This window comes from Antennarius striatus, chromosome 8 (assembly GCF_040054535.1).
Source record: "Antennarius striatus isolate MH-2024 chromosome 8, ASM4005453v1, whole genome shotgun sequence".
In the NCBI taxonomy this organism is placed as follows: Eukaryota; Metazoa; Chordata; class Actinopteri; order Lophiiformes; family Antennariidae; genus Antennarius; species Antennarius striatus.
This window is the reverse complement of record NC_090783.1, coordinates 5,754,939-5,772,192: the sequence shown is the minus strand read 5'-3', so window position 1 is coordinate 5,772,192 and position 17,254 is coordinate 5,754,939. Positions and strand designations below refer to the sequence as shown.

General features: G+C 40.2%; 2 protein-coding genes across 2 annotated transcripts; one reads left to right on the top strand and one right to left on the bottom strand.

Annotated features, from left to right (window-relative positions):
• Window positions 1-4,759: 4,759 nt before the first annotated feature.
• foxe1 (forkhead box E1) lies at window positions 4,760-6,827 on the top strand. Its single transcript, XM_068321936.1, has one exon. The coding sequence runs from the start codon at window positions 5,337-5,339 to the stop codon at window positions 6,420-6,422; it is 1,086 nt and encodes a 361-aa protein (XP_068178037.1). The 5' UTR covers window positions 4,760-5,336; the 3' UTR covers window positions 6,423-6,827.
• An 801-nt stretch (window positions 6,828-7,628) lies between these two features.
• Window positions 7,629-17,243, bottom strand: spag5 (sperm associated antigen 5). The gene is made up of 22 exons (XM_068321109.1): window positions 15,316-17,243; window positions 15,000-15,189; window positions 14,786-14,902; window positions 14,540-14,632; window positions 14,324-14,458; window positions 13,935-14,054; window positions 13,746-13,838; window positions 13,384-13,518; window positions 13,177-13,270; window positions 12,922-13,069; window positions 12,735-12,785; window positions 12,173-12,347; window positions 11,609-11,742; window positions 11,111-11,276; window positions 10,632-10,782; window positions 10,063-10,300; window positions 9,545-9,677; window positions 9,358-9,438; window positions 9,126-9,275; window positions 8,924-8,998; window positions 8,255-8,335; window positions 7,629-8,164 (listed from the first exon to the last, which is right to left on the bottom strand). The coding sequence occupies exons 1-22, from the start codon at window positions 17,241-17,243 to the stop codon at window positions 8,093-8,095; spliced, it is 4,560 nt and encodes a 1,519-aa protein (XP_068177210.1). The 3' UTR covers window positions 7,629-8,092.
• Window positions 17,244-17,254: the final 11 nt, after the last annotated feature.

Sequence of the window (17,254 nt, the reverse complement as noted above, 5' to 3'; positions counted from 1 at the left end):
CCATTTATAAAAGAGATCCTTCTTATTCTCTTCCACATTAGAGTATATTCACATGTTTATTTTTCTTAGTTGATCTACTGTACATGGGACACACACATAACACACTCTCGCACGTGGTGATTTAACGGCAGGCTCCCCGGGCAGTGCAGCACTTCAGTTATGTAAACTGGCCCGGGTTTGGACCAAGTCAACCGTCGGGGCTTTGCATCTTCACCAAGCCTCCACAGCTGCTAATGCAAACGCAAAGCCCTCATTTAATCCACATTGGCCTGACTGGGTCAGTTTTCACACACACACACACACACACACACACACACACACACGCACACGAGCAAAGACACACAGCAGCAGCATCTTTAATGTAGAATAGACCTTATACCATGCTTTCCACTACTTGGTATTTAATATGAACGCTATATATTCACACTACCTGCTCACCACTAATAGATGGACCGAACAGAGAGAACACTGAGAACAGGACTCATTTAGAGATTGTACCACCAAGGCCCGATACATCGGCCCCTTCACGTCCTATTTGTAGTCACATTCTAGCCTGAAACTCATCCTCACCAAAAAGTTTCAAGAAAATCTGATTTTGCTTACTCCTCCAAATGGGTAAATACAGAAAACCCTTGATAGTGTTGGACAAACAGTGGACACAATATTTGTCGCCTTCTTCGAACATTACCACTTGTGTCTGTTTGATTTTGGATAAGGTTGGACTGATTTAAAAGTCCTTGTTGGGTCTTGGCTAAGGGACACATTCCACTGAGGGCCATTACTTGGAAGGTGGAATTAGTTGCTTTACTGCACTCTTAGTAAAATTGACTGTATAATTGCATTTATCAATATTTGCTCATTTTTTTTAGTTGTGTTTTTTTACACTATACCAATCTGAAAATAAACTTTCCATTCCTTTCTGTATCTTCTGTTCCACATCTACCATCCCTTGCTTTGTTCGCCTATTTTTTTGAACATTGCTACATTTGAGTCAAGTCTTGTTTTCATCTATTATCAGTCCAAACGTCAAGCCACCAAATGGTTAAAGTCAAGTGTTCAAATTCAAATGTCTAATTTGTTTGTCTTTGTTTGGAGAGAGCCGTTTCTCTCTAGCACAGCCAGAAGTATACGTGTGACACAAAGTGAAGAGCTCTTCATTTGCCTTGGCAGCAGCGCTGCTCTCCTATGCAGCTGTCCTCGCCTCCAGTCGTCATGCGTCTCCACACTGCGGTGGACAGACGGAGGCCTCTCACAGCGGCAGCAATGCATGGTTCCAGGGCCCTTAACTGTGGAGGCCAATCTACAGTCAATGATACTAAAACCCAAGTACACTCTAAAAGGACAAGTCATTTTGAAACTAGACACACTAGACCAAAAGACAATTCAGCAGATTAAGAGACTGACACTGCCTGCTGGAATTATCACCTCAGTGCTGATATGTTGAAGCTTTAAATTTGTGTTTGTGTCTAAAATATAAAACTCACTCTATCATGCTTCAAGAGGAAGCGCCTGGCTTTTTGGAAGCCAAGTGTCACAGCCAAGTGTACCAGCTCAACGGCAAACAACCAACTTTGACTGTTGGTTGATTGACGTTGAGCTGGTAGTGCTGTACTGTAGCAGGTTTTTGTTTTTTTTGCAAACAACAGTAAGAGGCAAGACATTTAAAAGCTCCAAAGACCTGAGAGGAACTGGAGAGTTGATTGATTATCCCAAAGGGTTTGCTTTGACAAAACAAAAAGAGCCACTTTAAAGACAAAAAGCAAGCAGTCATGTCATAATAATAAGATAAAAACACAATGTGTTCATTGTCAGCAAAATAATCATTTGCATAGAGAAGAAACTTGTTCTCTATCTAAACAAGAACAACTTTTCAGGTCACACCACACAATCCGTTTGACATTGGCTGAAGATAAAACCGATGCCAAGTCAGGATGCAAATGAACACACGATGAAACTCTCTCATCACAAATGTTGACAGAGTCACCTTTCAGCTTAACTAATGTTTATAATCCACAGAGATAAAAGGCTGACAGACAAATATTGATAGTGAATGCTGCTTGAGTTCCAAATCATGATGCATAAGTAAACTATGGCAACTATGAGCTCGAGTTCCAGTACCAACGGGTACCTGAAAAATTACTCACCACTAATTGTTCATAACCAGAAAGCATAAGAAGCTGTCTTAAGTAAAAGGGTGAGGTCCGCTGCAAACTGCATTGCATGTCGATCATCTCTGTCAGAAGACGAAGTAAAGTAACCACACAATCAAACGCATTATTACAGCCATTGAGTGCATTGAGTACAAAGCTCTATATGTTCATACTGTGTCTGACAGTGTTTCACAAAATGGTTTAAGGCGACAGGATTTCAAGTCATTGTATATTTAATAAAGGGTAAATAAAGGCTATGTTTCAATTATGATTTGATTCTTGATTCGCTGCACAGTCACTTTATTCTCATTCCTATCTGTTCATGAATACATTTTAACCCTCTTTGAACTAAACTACGGAGGAGGAAAATCTCATGGGTCGGGAAAAGGAAACCAACACCCAACATATTTTCAAAGGACATGAACTCTTTACATGGTTTCAGTATTTTATAATGTTTTTATTAACAGAAAAACCACAAAACATGGTTTGCACTGCTTTACTATGTTGGTTGAATATAGCAACAGACAATTATTACCTTTGTAATAACAATTCATTTTAAAAAGTTCGTTACTTTTTTAAATAATTTTCTCCTGTTTTATAATAATGTCATAATTATTTTCTGCAAAATTAAACGCATTGCATTTGAGCTGTTAAAGCTCACAAGACAAATAATACTATCCTATACAACATGGTTCAGTGACAGTGAATAGACCTGCCTTCTTTTACTGGCAGGGGTATGTGTATTCACACATACACACACACACACACACACACACACACACACACATACACACACACGTGCGCACACACACACACATACACACACACACGTGCACACATGCATGGCATTTCCCAGTTATCAGGAATTGTGTCTATCCATTAATATTGTGACATCTCAACATCATAATTTACTGAATAAATGTCTGTTCTTTTACACACCCAGGGTGGGGTGATTGAAGGGAGGAATCTCTCTTCAATATTAATACATTTAGAATAAACTGGCGAGTGCTGCTTTCTACAAAGGGTCATCAGTGAGAGACGTGAGTGGAATATGCCCGTTCAGGTCAGGTCTAGGTTCAGCGCAAGAGTGTGTTCAAAGAATGAGATCAGCTGATTACCTGAATATACTGAATGACCGGGTTATTCCATCAATGGATTATTTCTTCTCCAAAGGCACGGGCATATTCCAAGATAGCAATGTCAGGATTCATTGGGCTAAAATTGTGAGGGAGGGGTTCAGGGAGCATGAGACATCATTTTCATACATGGATTGGCCACCACGGAGTCCAGACCTTAAACTCGTTGAGATTCTTTGAAAGAAGAATCTCAATGAGTGCTGGAGATGGCTTTACATAGTGGTCAGATCCCATCATCATAAATGCAAGATCTTGATGAAAAATATGAAAAAATATCACTGGATGGAAATAACTCTTGTGATATTGCATTTACTCATCAAAACAATATCCCAGTTAATGCATGCTGTAATCAAAGCTAAATCCAGTCCAACAACATATGAGAGGGTGTGACTTTTTGTGATGGCGACTTTTTTTTGGCCAGGCATCGTATTAATAAGCGACCAGGTATGTGGATGCTCAGGTTAACCTCATCCTCACCCAGCATCCACACCTACCACCTAGTCATATCACAGGGTGGTGCAGGTTCAGCCCAGGGGTGCCACATCCCCCGCTCCGCCCCACAGGACTGATCCTGTCAACGGATCGTTTGTCTGAGCAAACCCTCACTGTCTCACAAAGCTCCCGCTCTGACACATGCCTGCCAAGTTAACCCAACCTGGTGCTGAACGGTGGGAGTGTGCTGCTGCTGGCCCCTGCTCTGTGTGCCCAAGTCATTAGGGTGGTGAACCCCAGCTCTGAGGACACCTTTCACATCGCCGGCGTCTTCGTCACTGGTGCTGGTGTAAAGTCAACGAAAAGGCAAAGTTTTCACTGATTAAAATTTGCAAGAATGGGTTTGGTCATTTAAAATTCAAAGTGTACGCAGAAGGAACTATTAGAAACAATGAAACTTTGCCAACTGCAAAAGATCACCCACAATTTTTACAACAAATTCATTGAAAACAATCAAGTAATCAAAACCAATCCCAATGAGTCATTTTCATGTGAAGAGTTGGTTATTCCTCTCACTCAAGTTGTGTTCAGGGATTATGAGAATGGCCTACATTTTGCATGTTGAAATCACAGGGCAGCCTTTGTCTGGAAAACATTTACATCTCTTCACACAGCTGGCTTGTCCAACCACTGGCACAAAACAAACAAGGAAGCGAGGTAGAAAAACAACCCGTAGGTTAAGTTACCACTAAAGAGGTCTTTTAGTGTTAAACGTCAAAACAACATGGACCATTTCGGATTTTTTAAAAATAAACTGAGGTCAACTTGAAAGGTATATTTGAATAGAAAAAGTTTTAACATTTTAACAGTTCTGGGTTATGGAACTAAAAAGGTTATGAATAAATTATGCCAAATAATTTAAATAAAAACTAATCGAATGTAAATATTAAAAACTTCTATCTACATTGTTGATCAATGAATAATTTTTGTTTTGTTTTCAAAAAGCAAAAGAAGATTCGGATTTATTCTGTTAGTTTTTGCCATTTCAGTACTTCAGCCTTTTAGAAATCAGTTTTTTTTATACATATAAATAATGAAATATATTTATTCTCTCGCAAAATAGAAATTTCCCCCACCATCAAATATGCAGTCTTTGTTGAACATGAACAATGGGCCCTGCTAAAGCTGAGGTATGTCAAGAACATGTGATGCTTGAGGGGGTGTGGCCCCTCAGGTGCTCTGTAGAGACTCATTAGGTAACACTGACTCATTCTCGCACACACCTTAAACGCCGTACACGACATGTTCACATCTTGATTCTCATAAATCTGCCGACAAACTCTGGGAATCATCTAAAAAAAAAAAAAAAAAAGCACAGCATTTAATGGACAAGGACTTTTTGGAAAAGGAGATCATTTCCTCCTGGATTTGGACTCAAAACCAGTGAGTTACTAGAAACTGGTGGGATCCTTCCACCAGGATTGTGTGCTTTGCAGGTCTTACTTTGATTTCCAAAGTTGCGGGATTTTTTTTTAATCTTTCCTCAGTGGAAATTCAGAAATTCAAATAACTGACGTAAAGTCTTTTACGGCTTTTTTTTTTTTTTTTTAAACTGCCAATGACGATGCCAGTGGTCAAAGTGGAGAAGGACTCTGCAGCAGACACCACCTTGTCTGCCTCCAACCAGCAGACTGAGGAGCAGCCCAGAGGTCGCAGAAGGAAGAGACCTCTCCAGCGAGGGAAACCACCTTACAGCTACATTGCACTCATTTCTATGGCGATAGCCAACTCCCCTGATCGCAAGCTGACTTTGGGGGGCATCTATAAATTCATCACAGAGCGCTTTCCCTTCTACAGAGATAATTCAAAGAAATGGCAGAACTCAATCCGCCATAATCTGACCCTCAATGACTGCTTCATCAAGATTCCTCGAGAGCCTGGCCGGCCAGGGAAGGGCAATTACTGGGCTTTGGACCCAAATGCAGAGGACATGTTTGAGAGTGGCAGCTTCCTGAGACGCAGGAAGAGGTTTAAGCGCTGTGATTTCAGCACTTACACCTCATACGTCCACGAGCCACCCGTTTTCTCCCCTGTGCAGATCGCCCGATCCGCCGCATACGCCAACTCAGTCTACCCCAACATGACAGTCAGCCCGACCTACGGGCAGCAACTTCCCGCAGCCTATTACCCCTCTTCATCTCCTCCTGGGTTTGGTTCGAGTCAGACCCGCATGTTCAGCATCAATAACATCATCGGGCACCCGACTCCGGCTAGCATCCTGGGAGGTCAAGAGGTGATGCAGCAGCAAAACAGGAGCTTCAGTCCTGAAGGGCATCCGAATGAATCCAGTCCCTGCAGCCTGGGAGGCCCGACGTTCCAGAACCAACCATGTGGAGGGGCTGTGTCATCTCGTACCGCGCAGACTGGGTTTACATACTCTGGGCCAAACGGCCATCCTTACCATCACACACACCACGGCTCATATGGACAGAACCACACCCAGGGGTATGCAATGACAGGACGCCTCCATTCTTCAACCCACGGGTCTGCAGAGCCCATGGACCATTACGGCAGGGCTTCGCAAGCGCAGTTAGGTTCTTTTTCCCAGTATAGCAATGCTGCAGGTCCCATTGCCAACACTGGGGGTTACCTGAGACACCCCACGTACCCAGGGAACATGGACAGGTTTGTGTCTGCCATATGAACTGCAGAGAATCCAGATCCAGGCACTTCTTGCCATTTAGTCTGTTGAAATACCAGATAATTGTTCTTTGTTAGCAGCAATTACTAAAGATAAAACTTAACAGACATGAAAATAACTCCCTGACACAACTGTAATGATAATCCATCACATGTTCCATATTCATAGGTATTTACTTTGATACACTATGAATCTGGATTAAATGTCAAAGCCTCTTCAAGGTGTGTGTAAAATTCTTCCAATGCTGTGTGTGTGGTTGCAAGATTTTTGTCTCAAGAATTGAAAGTGCAAATTTGATAGTTACATTACCGGTGAGTTTAAGTAACAGACTTTTAAATATTAAATTATTTTGCTTTATGGTAAAGGTTTTGCATTAAGTGACTTGTATGAAGAAAGTCAGCTTTAGCATATTTGCATGTATTTTGTTTCCAAATGAAAAATGCATATTAGGTTGCCTTTTTTGGTAATAAAAAAAAAGAAATTGTAGCAATTTTGTTCATGAAAATACTTAAATTATTGATTTGTTATTTCAGATTATCAATTGCATCAAAGCAGAACTATAACTTTTATTTTGCGGAAACAGATTGAATTTATAAATTTAAATTATATTGTAAAATAATAAATAACAGACCAATGAGCAAAGGTTTCTCCCAAAATATTCTGCTTTTGTGTGTTTGTGTTACTTTTTCTTAGTTGTTTCAGCTGAGCTGGTTTCAAGGGTTGTCTGGAGCCGCAGTGTTTTCATCCACCGTGACCAGCCTCAATTATCACGTCCAGACATCAACACAGCACTTAGACAGACAGATAATCTACCACAGATCCACTAATCAAGAAAATGAATTGTCTTGTAACTCGATATTTCAACCTAAAGTTAAGTCATTCTTGTCGTTAAACCTCCATTACACAAAGTCTGCATAACTGACATGATGAGACTCGTAAGGAAAGACTTCATGACAGTGAAGGCGCTTTCATTTTGTATCAGACGATGCTTTGTTGGGATACAACTCAAATTTTTAAAATTGTATTCTTAGTTGAACGGATCACAGCTTTTCTCTGATGTGACTTAAACCTTAATATTTATGCATTCAATGAGTAGCTACTAAACATAGTTAGCAAGGATAAAAACAAGGGTTTCATTATTTCCATTGCTGCACACAAGACAGACTAATTTTATAAACACCGTTATTAAGTCTTTTATTAAGGAAGTTTTTCACTTTTGAATAATTTATTAAACAATTGAAAATGACTGAATGTTAATATTAGTATTTTGTACATTGCTTGTAAAAACAAAAAAGCAAATATAATACAGAGTAATTCAAGGACCATTACCATGTTTTATATTTTCTTTCCAACAAACCATCTACTGATGGTTTTCAAGATATTAGTGAAGCAGAAATAAAATTACCGTCTGGTGAAAACTACATCTGACATCTGAAACAAATAAAAATCAACATTGTCTACATGTAAAGTTAAATACTAACAAAAGCTTAAAGTATAATAACATTTAGAAATACGTACTTCCTTCACTGTCATTACACAAGAGATACAAAACAGCAAATATAAGGAAAAAAACCCACATTTTATTTCAATACCACAAAGAAAAAAAAAATCAAAACTAAGACACAAAACCATAAAATTATATACAATGAACATGGTTAACAATATAAAACATGTCAGCCAATGTATTCAACAAGCTGTTGGAGCGCTTCACTGTCCTTCAGGACATTTGGCAGAGATAACAGGGTCTGTGTGGAGAAAATACATAAGACATAGAATTGTTACAGGATATGAAACATGAGGGATTGTTCAGAAGCAATGTGAAAACCATCGCTCACCTCTCTGACTTTATTGATCATGTTGTTTAACAACTGAAGCTCGTTCTCGCTTTTCTGCTGGTTGGACTGGTGGATGATTTGCTGTGGAAGGTATTGAAACGTAAGTTTGATTGCATATGAAGATATCCAGGTTGCGATCTGTTGGGGGGGGATGAAAGGGATCATCCCCCTCCTCTGATTTTTACATCTCTACTTCTGCTGAATGAATTTTATCCTTGGGGAGAAAACCGCATCAATGATTAAATTTTTTTTTAAATAACAGCAGGTTTTGACAGTTTTCTTATAGGAAGCCTTTATTCCACATTGTTTTCACTGACTTTCAACCTAACCCAAATTGTCAGCAGTGTCGATATTCACAGATGACCCCGTGCACGTAAATACATTGTGTGTTCGTTCTCTGCTCAGAAATTCCCAGAGGTGTGGATAAAAGGATAAAACGCTGCAGATGACACTTCAACAGGAAAGCGCAAAAGGCCGCATGAAGTCCGACATCAGAGCAAACTGTTCAAACCTGTTGAGACCAAATTAAACCTACAGTTCTCTGATATTACAGTGAATGGATGCAACACAACTACATTGAGTCCGTTGCGAGGGGAGGGGGTTACATCCGTCAAAGAGAAGCATCTTGAGTCGAGCCAGACCATGACAGAATGTCGAGCGGATACTTACATGTCTTTTTGCTCTTTCAAGGAGTTTAACTCTGGCCTTCTCCACTTCTTCAAGACTCAACTTCAGTCTCTCCACCTACAGATTAAAACCAAAGAGGCTTGTGTAACAGAAAATGAGCAAAAAACCTGAAGTGTGCTCAGTTAAATATAATTAAATTAAATAAATCTGATTTTACAGTTCTCACGTAGTGACAGAATCCTACCTCTTTCAATAACTGGATCTTCTCTTCCATGAGATTTTCTGCCGAAGCTGATTGGCCATCGGCTCTTTTAAGCTCAACCCTCAGGATCTGAGACTCGGCCTTTGACTGCTGGAGAGAACGACGAAGTTCAGCGACCTCCCTCCGCAATTCCTGTTGAAAAAACAAAATAAAACATACCTTTGATAAAAAGTCATCAGAGTTTTTAAAAATCCATGTGGATTTTGTGCCTTACGTTACTGTCCGTCTTGTGTTTGTGTAGACTCTCCTGAGTCTCTTGTATGTCTGACATCAACTTTGTCAGGGTTTTGTCATCCTGTGAAGACAGAAATAACTTTTCAATGATTTTCTCAGCTCAACAAATTAATTTACATCATTATTCCACGCCCCTCCTGGATATTTGTTCGCTATCAAGTCTTCACCTGAGCTTTTTGCTGGAGCGCTTCACTTCCCCTCTCAGCCAGGCTGTTCAGTCTGCTGATCTGACGCTTCAGTTCCAACACCTCAGCCTGATGGCTGTTGTTTGCAGTCTGTTGCTCCACCTGCAGGCCACAGCTGAATAATGGAACACGTAATGTTATATAGAAAGTGGTATACATTACATTTATTTGAACAATGCTCTTCTTCTTTCATGCATTCCTTCTTCACCTGATTAGGCAGCAGCTACAATCAAAACTTAGTCATTTCTCTCTACAAAATTACAAAATAATGCTGTTTAAGCTTAAGCTTGGTAAGTTTTACTTCTGTTAACATAATTTAAGTCATTAAGTATCAATATTTTGTTGTTGAAGTTTCACAAAAAAGTGCAACTGTACATTTGATTTTTCTGCTGATGTGCTCACTGTGGGATGTGCGTATTTACTTATTGTTGGATTCATCCCAAACTGTATACATTTTTATTTCACAGTAATTTTCCACACACACAATTTCCCTTACTTACATTATGTTGTGTAGCTCCTCCAACTCAGCATCCTTCCGCTGTCGTACCAGCTTTAGGGTGCTGATGAGCTCGGTGACGGTACCGTCCAGGTCAGCGAACAGCTTTGACACATTGCTCTGATCGTCCTCATCGGATTCAAACTCTTCTGCTCTCAAATTCTTTTTGGGAGTGATGGCTGCAATGCGAGTGAAGGCGCTCCGTTCACTGAACAAAGTTTCACCCTGTGGATCAGGTTTGTCTGTGGAGACCAAGGTGAGCGTGAGCTACAATCTTTACAAAGTAATCAGATGACATTTAAGCTCTTTCTGAAATGGGTTTGCATGTGATTTTTCATGTGTGAAACAATGGCAACTAAGATAGTGACTGTGAGTCAATTGTGAGTCAGACATATGTACAGTCAAAACACAGTGAATAAAAAAGGCAGAAATGACAAATAAAAGAAACTGATGAGGCCAAAAAATAAATAAAAATACTGGGTCCTGAACAAATGATTCACATGAGAACACGTCATTATCACCTCCTTCTTTTTAAAAGGTGGAAGTATCAAACGGGAAGGTGAGCTATAGTACCAATTGGTTCAGGAGATGCATCCGAGCTGGATTCTTCTTCTTTTTCGGCTGTCAGTGCAACCATAACGCTGTCAACAAAGGAGCTGGAGGGGTGACGACGATCCATGCTGGGTACTGCTTGAGAGTCTTTGTCGTTCACAGATTCTGACTTCTGAAAAGCATGAGACATAAGTCTGAATGAGAAAATGTGTTATTTCTTACAGTCCACCTTCTTCCAGTTTTACCATTCATTTCAGGATTACAAAATTGTATTTTGCAAAATTAGAATTTCATATTTTTGTAAAAACGTGGAGTCCAGCAAAATATGTAGGGAAATAAAGGCCTCTCATAGCTGAACTTTATAAGAGATACATTTGGACACCTCCACTCATACAGAAAACACAGTTACAGCCTTACACATATCTATGCTTAAATAGATGTGTGGACACATCAAAGTGAGGCAAAGATATTGAGATCTGGCTGGTTTTAGTAGCGTTTACCTGATCAAGTGCTTCCTGCAGTCCATTGGTCACTCCTCTCAGTGTGTGATGCAGCAAAGTAATTTCAGTGCCTGCCTGTGCCAGCTTCTCTTCGAGCTCCAGCTGGATCGTGCTGGTTCTGGACCGTGTGCTTTCCAGCTCATCCTGCAAACTCCTGTTCTCAAACCTGTATCACAAAAACAGAGAAAAATGCTTTAAAACAATCTGTAATTAATATTAGCATCATATACTTACATTCTTTTGTTTTATGTTTGCTGTTGCCTTCATTCATCTGAGAGACTGTTTGGATTAATTTAGTGTTAACAGATATAATGGCATTCAACATTTATATATATATATATATATATATATATATATATAAATGAGGTACTGCATATAACGTCTTGTATTAGATTCTAATGAATGCAATGGACCAGTTAGTACTCATCCATTTATCTATCCTTCAATCTTCATCTTATACAGTGATATTTTACATGGTTGGTGTTGTCTTGAACTTACTGAAGTTGACTAAGTTCTCCTTTTAGATCCTCACACTGGATGTTCCTCTCCCGGAGCCCCTTCAGATTGGCCTTCAGCATACTTTCACTTTCAGCCATCTGCTCCCTCGCCAACTCATTTTCCATCTGCAAGAACTGCCGCACACACAGTCAACAGCAAATCAAAGGTGGAATCAACCTCCTAGCTGCAATCACATATTATTCCCCTAATGACTGCAACCATTGCCATCAGCACGGGAATAGTATGAATGAATGTTGCTTATATGGACATTTGATACCCTGTCATCAACTTTCAGAGCTCCGCAATACATTTGCATTCTTATCTTCCTGGCTTGATTTTTTTTTTTGCGCAGTGAAAGTAACTGCAGACAGCCCTTCTGAATTTCTGGCAATTAAAGTTTGTACTCTGTTTCATACAGTGTATAATGTTTATAGAAGGTGAGATCCTGTCATAAAATGGGCACCTAAACTAAAATAAGGAAAAAACCTCGTATAAATTTGTCCGGATGCAAGTTAAAGAAACATCTCATTTCAAGTGCATGTCGTACACTAACTAAAAGCTAACCTCATTCATCTCTTGAACCCCAGTGAGGCGTGTGCAAACATCCTGGAGCTGCTGGTTCTCAGTCGTCTGGGACTTTGAAAGGGCCTGAAGTTGAAGGAACTGCTCTTCACGTAAAGTCAGAGCCTCATTTAACTCACAAACACGCTGCTCCGACTGACGCAGTGACACCTCCAACCTGGGCACAAAGCAAAGCTAGCAGCTTCAGTCGCAGCATTCATGGTACCATTTTTTAACATGTGGATAACAAGACAAACAAAACTAGATAGATAGATTATAGATAGATAGATAGATAGATAGATAGATAGATAGATAGATAGATAGATAGATAGATAGATAGATAGATAGATAGATAGATAGATAGATAGATAGATAGATAGATAGATAGATAGATAGATAGATAGATAGATACTTTATTAATCTGGAGGAAATTGAAATTGTAAAACTTTCTGATCAAGTCTTTATTGTAGAATCTGACTTTTTTTTCTTTTTAAACAATGTATGCTGTGAATAATTTTCTTGTTAACAATGATTATTTCAGTTCGTAATGAGGGGCCATACTTACTCATTTGCTCTGTCTTTAGCTTCCTGAATGTCCTTCCAAGACTCCTGCAACCTAAAATTAAAAAAAAAAAAGTAATTGTTTTCATGGGGTCTTTTCTTTTTTCTACAAGACTCTGCTTGATAATGTTTCAAAAGCTTGATGGCATTAACACACTACAGGGTGTGCGCACGTGTTTGTAGAGTCATACTTTGTAGTCTCAGAAGAAAGGGCCTTCTCCAGGAAGGTATAAGAGGCCAAAGTAGAGGAAGTGGTGGCAGACAGCTCTGTCACTTGTCTCTCCAGCTGGGCTTTCTCTTCATCCCTTTCTGCTAGCTTCTGACGGAGCACTCCCATCTCTGGAAATAAATGTTAGTTGTTTTATAGGCTGATAAATTACAATATGTATAAACTTAACACAAAAAGAAAAGAATGAAACAAAATCTCTGTCTTTTTGTTTATGTACCTGTTGTTAGAATTGTCACCTCCAACTTAAAATCACAGAGCTGTTCTCTAGTAGCCTGAAGATTCAGACTTGTATGGTTGAGTTCTTGTTCAACCTGTTGAGAAAATATTCATTACAAATTGAAAAATCAATTTTAAATTATATATCTAACTACCGGGTATATAAAAATGAGTGATCAAGGTTGCTCAAGTAAAACTGTAGACAGACCTGCTCTTTCTCTTCCATGACTTGAACTCTAGCAGTGATATGTTCGTCTCGCTCTCTCAGGGCAGCAGCTGCCTTCTCATTCAGCCTCAGAAGCATAGGAGTAGCTTTTTGAAGAAGGCCTCTGACTGTGCAGAGCTGTGGGAAAAAGTATCACGCAAATGTTCCAGTGCTGTGAGCATGTGAACATATCAATGATGTCACCATCAAAACAACACAAAAGGGGGAGGAAATATGAGCATAATTGTTAAAATTGCTGTAATTGGATTAGTAAAACACCCTTTGTGCAGTTGAAATCAGGTCAGATTTATGGAATTGTTACAGCATTAATTTATGCATGTCTTAAAAAGATGGATTGAACATACTTCTTTCATCAAACTGGACTGATCGTTTGTGGTTGTGGACAACAAATCAGAAGCAGAATTCAGTATTTCTGCAGAGGCCTGGTTTAATGCAACCTACATTAGTAGAAACAAAAATATACATTTAAATACATTCTGTTGTATGTCATGCCAAGTTGATAAAGCATAAACATGTTTGCCTGTCTGCGTTACCAGTTCTGGGTAAGTCTGATCGAGGGCAGCAGACAGTTCTTGCTGAGACCCTACAATCCTTTCTAGCTCTGAGATTTCTGTGGAACAGTGTGTCCTCAGCTGCTCCGTTGCTCTGAAGGCCTGGAAACAGAAAGTCAGACACACTTGATTCTACTAAAAGCAGAAAGTACTTCACTGGCAATAAATGTCATAAAAATTTAACTGGAGTTAGCTTTAATAGCCATCATAAAGTGGAAAACATCAAAAGTTGATCTTATTTAAATGCATATCTTGAACGGCCTCCAAAACTTGATCTTATCACAACATAAATATTATAAAATTAACAAATAACCTAGGAACAAAACATATGAAGTGATATTGACAATTAAAAGCACCATCACTGTGCTTACCGCCTCCTTGGCTGTGAAGGCCTCCTCCATCTGTACCCGCATGTCATCGCTTTTCTCAAGAGCATCTTTGACTTTCTGCATCATTCTTGTGTGCATCTCCTTTGATTTCTCAAAGAGAGACCTCATTTGGCCGTACTAATTGAGACAGGAAAACACACACAAGCTTGTTAATACCTGCCAGATAATATCATTCATATGATGTGATGTTTTACATACATGTGAAACAAGGCTTTGGTGGTCCTTTCTGACAACAACTCCTATTTGTTCCATGTTAGAGAGAGCAGCATCTGTGTCAAAACTCAAAGATGTCTGTTGGAACAAATAACCACAATTAGCTATGAATTCTAGGAGCTTTAGGTGGTCCCATAATACTGTATATACAGTGATACATAAGGGGCTTTCTATCTAATGATTTTAAAGAGTTTTGCAACACAGAACGTGGGTTGAGTTTTTGCATCTTACCATAGTGGACCTCATGTCTTGCATACACTGGATGAGGTTCTGTAGAGAACCTTCATCCAACTCCAGTTCACCAATCCTGCTCAGAGCCTCCAAATACAAGTTTCTGTGCAATGTGGTCTGTAGGAAACACAAAACAAATTTTTAAAAAATCAATTATGACCTCTTTGGAATACTAAACATGGAAACTGTAATAATGGTGAAGCGCTCTCCTCACCTGAGTGAATTCAGTGTGGTCTGTCTGCACGAGTTTCTCCCTGAGATCTGAAGGTGCAGGGCCCACAGAACATCCCTGTGTTCTTGCTGTGGCCAGTTGCTGCACCAGAGCCTCCACCATGATCATGCTAGACCTTAACCTCTGCTCCAGCTCTTGTCTGGGCAGACGCTCTAGACTGCCTGGAGGTATACTGAGAGCACATCAACAAAATGAAACAGTGACAGGCATAAAGAAGAAAACCCATAAACCTAACAGATTTACACTGTAATCTAAAAATGCAAGATATATTAAAGAACTATGAAGATGCAACACTTACTTCCATAAAAGGGGGTCAGTCAGAGTGCAGGAATCGAGAACAGAGATATCCCTCTTTTTCTCAAACTGGCCAGATGTGTTGATGCTATGATCTACCCATTTCCTGGGGGTGTTCCCCACACAGACACTGTGGGATTCCACTGAAGAAACTTTTGCTGATGGACCGACTGCAGCAGCAGAAGGGGGAATGGGAGCAGAGACAGCAGTTGGACCCATCTTTCCTGATGCCAAGAAGAGGAATTCTGCCATCTGCCGTAGCTGAAGTTGAAGGGGACCATTTGGAATTAAAGGATTGTCCAGGAGTGGCTTCTCCACATCAGGTTCTGGCACTGCTTTAGTCGTCACTTCAACAGCCTCAACTGGTTCAGTAACCTTGTAAGGCTGGGCTTTGCAACCTAGTGCTGTAGAGTTAAACAGAGGACGGGGCATGGGGCTCTGCAAGTGCTCCACACATAATGCAGTGGGATTGATAGGAGCTAACAAAGTTTTTTCACACTCAAATGCAGACTCGTCCACCAAAACTTGGTCTGCAGCTGGCTCTTTACTAGCCCCTAATATAAACAAAGAGGCTCTCCTAACAATTGGGCTGAGGAGTCCAGACTTTAAAGCTGACTCGACAGTAGGACACTCTGACAGCACTCTCAAAACATCTGGGAGGTTTTCTGTATGAGGCTTTTCTCTCGTGTCAGACACAACGGGCTCATTTTTAAATGAACAGAGCCCGCTGTCTTTTGCCTCATCATATTCATTGTGTTCAGAGCTCAGATGCTCTTGAGAAGCGTTTTCCAGATGCGCAGGTGAAGAAGTCTTTGCAGAAGCTGTGAGGTGGTTGCAGTCAGGAGATGCGATCTGATGTACAGAAGGCAATGTGTTTTCCTGATGTGTAGAGTCCTCATTTGGCGTTTCTAGCAGATGAAAATTAAGAGATTCATCATCCAACACAAGTGTGTTATTCTGTGAAGATGCAATGTTAGCTGAAGGGTCAGTATCTCCTATAACTTCATTGTTTTTAGTACTGATAGTTTGCTTGTCTTCATCTTGAATGTGATCCAGTGTAATGGAAGTTTTTACACAGTCGTCAGGCAGCAGATGGCATTCGACTTGGTCATCAGGAAGAGGAGAACTCTTCAGAGACAATATGGAGCTGTCAGATTCTTCAGCCTCCCTTCTGGCATTGACAAAAGGACTGAATGCAGCATCCTGTTGTCTGACAGTCAGGCCACTAGGTACCTCCGAGCTTATCTGTTTAACTTCCTCCCCAGCATCATACCTGATTGATGGCTCCTGGGTTGTGTCAGGTTTGCCTCTTGGGGTCGTTGGATAACTTTCAACATGGAAGTATGGATGATCAAAATGATCATCATTTTGTACATTCTGGTCAATCACTAGAATACTTGGATCTATATGATTATTGAATAACTCACTGCCGATTGCACTTTGTTCAGCTGGTAAAGGAACTGTCTCATCTGCAAGTTCGATACCATCTGAAATTTGAATCTCACCTCCAGTGCAGTTTAATGACTTGTATAATACATCACTCATCTCATTAACAGTCTCTTCAGAAGCATTTGTGGCTTGAGAGAAGGCAGTAATAAAAGCAACACCATCTTCCCTGCTACAGTAGGGATGATCTGAATGGTCTTGACACAACTGCCCACAGTAAGAGAGATCTGTTGAACTCCTGTCATGAGAAGTTATACCAAGCTGTTCCTCGGGCAGAGGAATTGTCTCGTCTTGTGGTCTGGTGACATCACAGACTTCCACCTCGCCGCCATCACAGGCAAATGACTTCCAAGTTACGTCTTCCTGTCCACAGAATGCGAAATCGTACATGGAACGTTGATTATCCAAGTCTCCAGAGGTCAGTGCTGGGTTTGAAACCTCACAGATACCTGCTGTTTCAATGTCACCCAGGGAAGCATCCTTCATTGCAGGATTGT

Excerpts from the sequence above, each read along its gene's own strand:
- foxe1 (XM_068321936.1), top strand. The coding sequence starts at position 5,337 with ATGACGATGCCAGTGGTCAAAGTGGAGAAGGACTCTGCAGCAGACACC.
- spag5 (XM_068321109.1), bottom strand. The coding sequence starts at position 17,243 with ATGAAGGATGCTTCCCTGGGTGACATTGAAACAGCAGGTATCTGTGAG. Across the intron at positions 10,301-10,631 it reads TGCATCTCCTGAACCAATTG|ACAAACCTGATCCACAGGGT; the intron begins GTACTATAGCTC and ends TGGTCTCCACAG. Across the intron at positions 9,276-9,357 it reads AACACAAGACGGACAGTAAC|GAATTGCGGAGGGAGGTCGC; the intron begins GTAAGGCACAAA and ends TTTTTTCAACAG.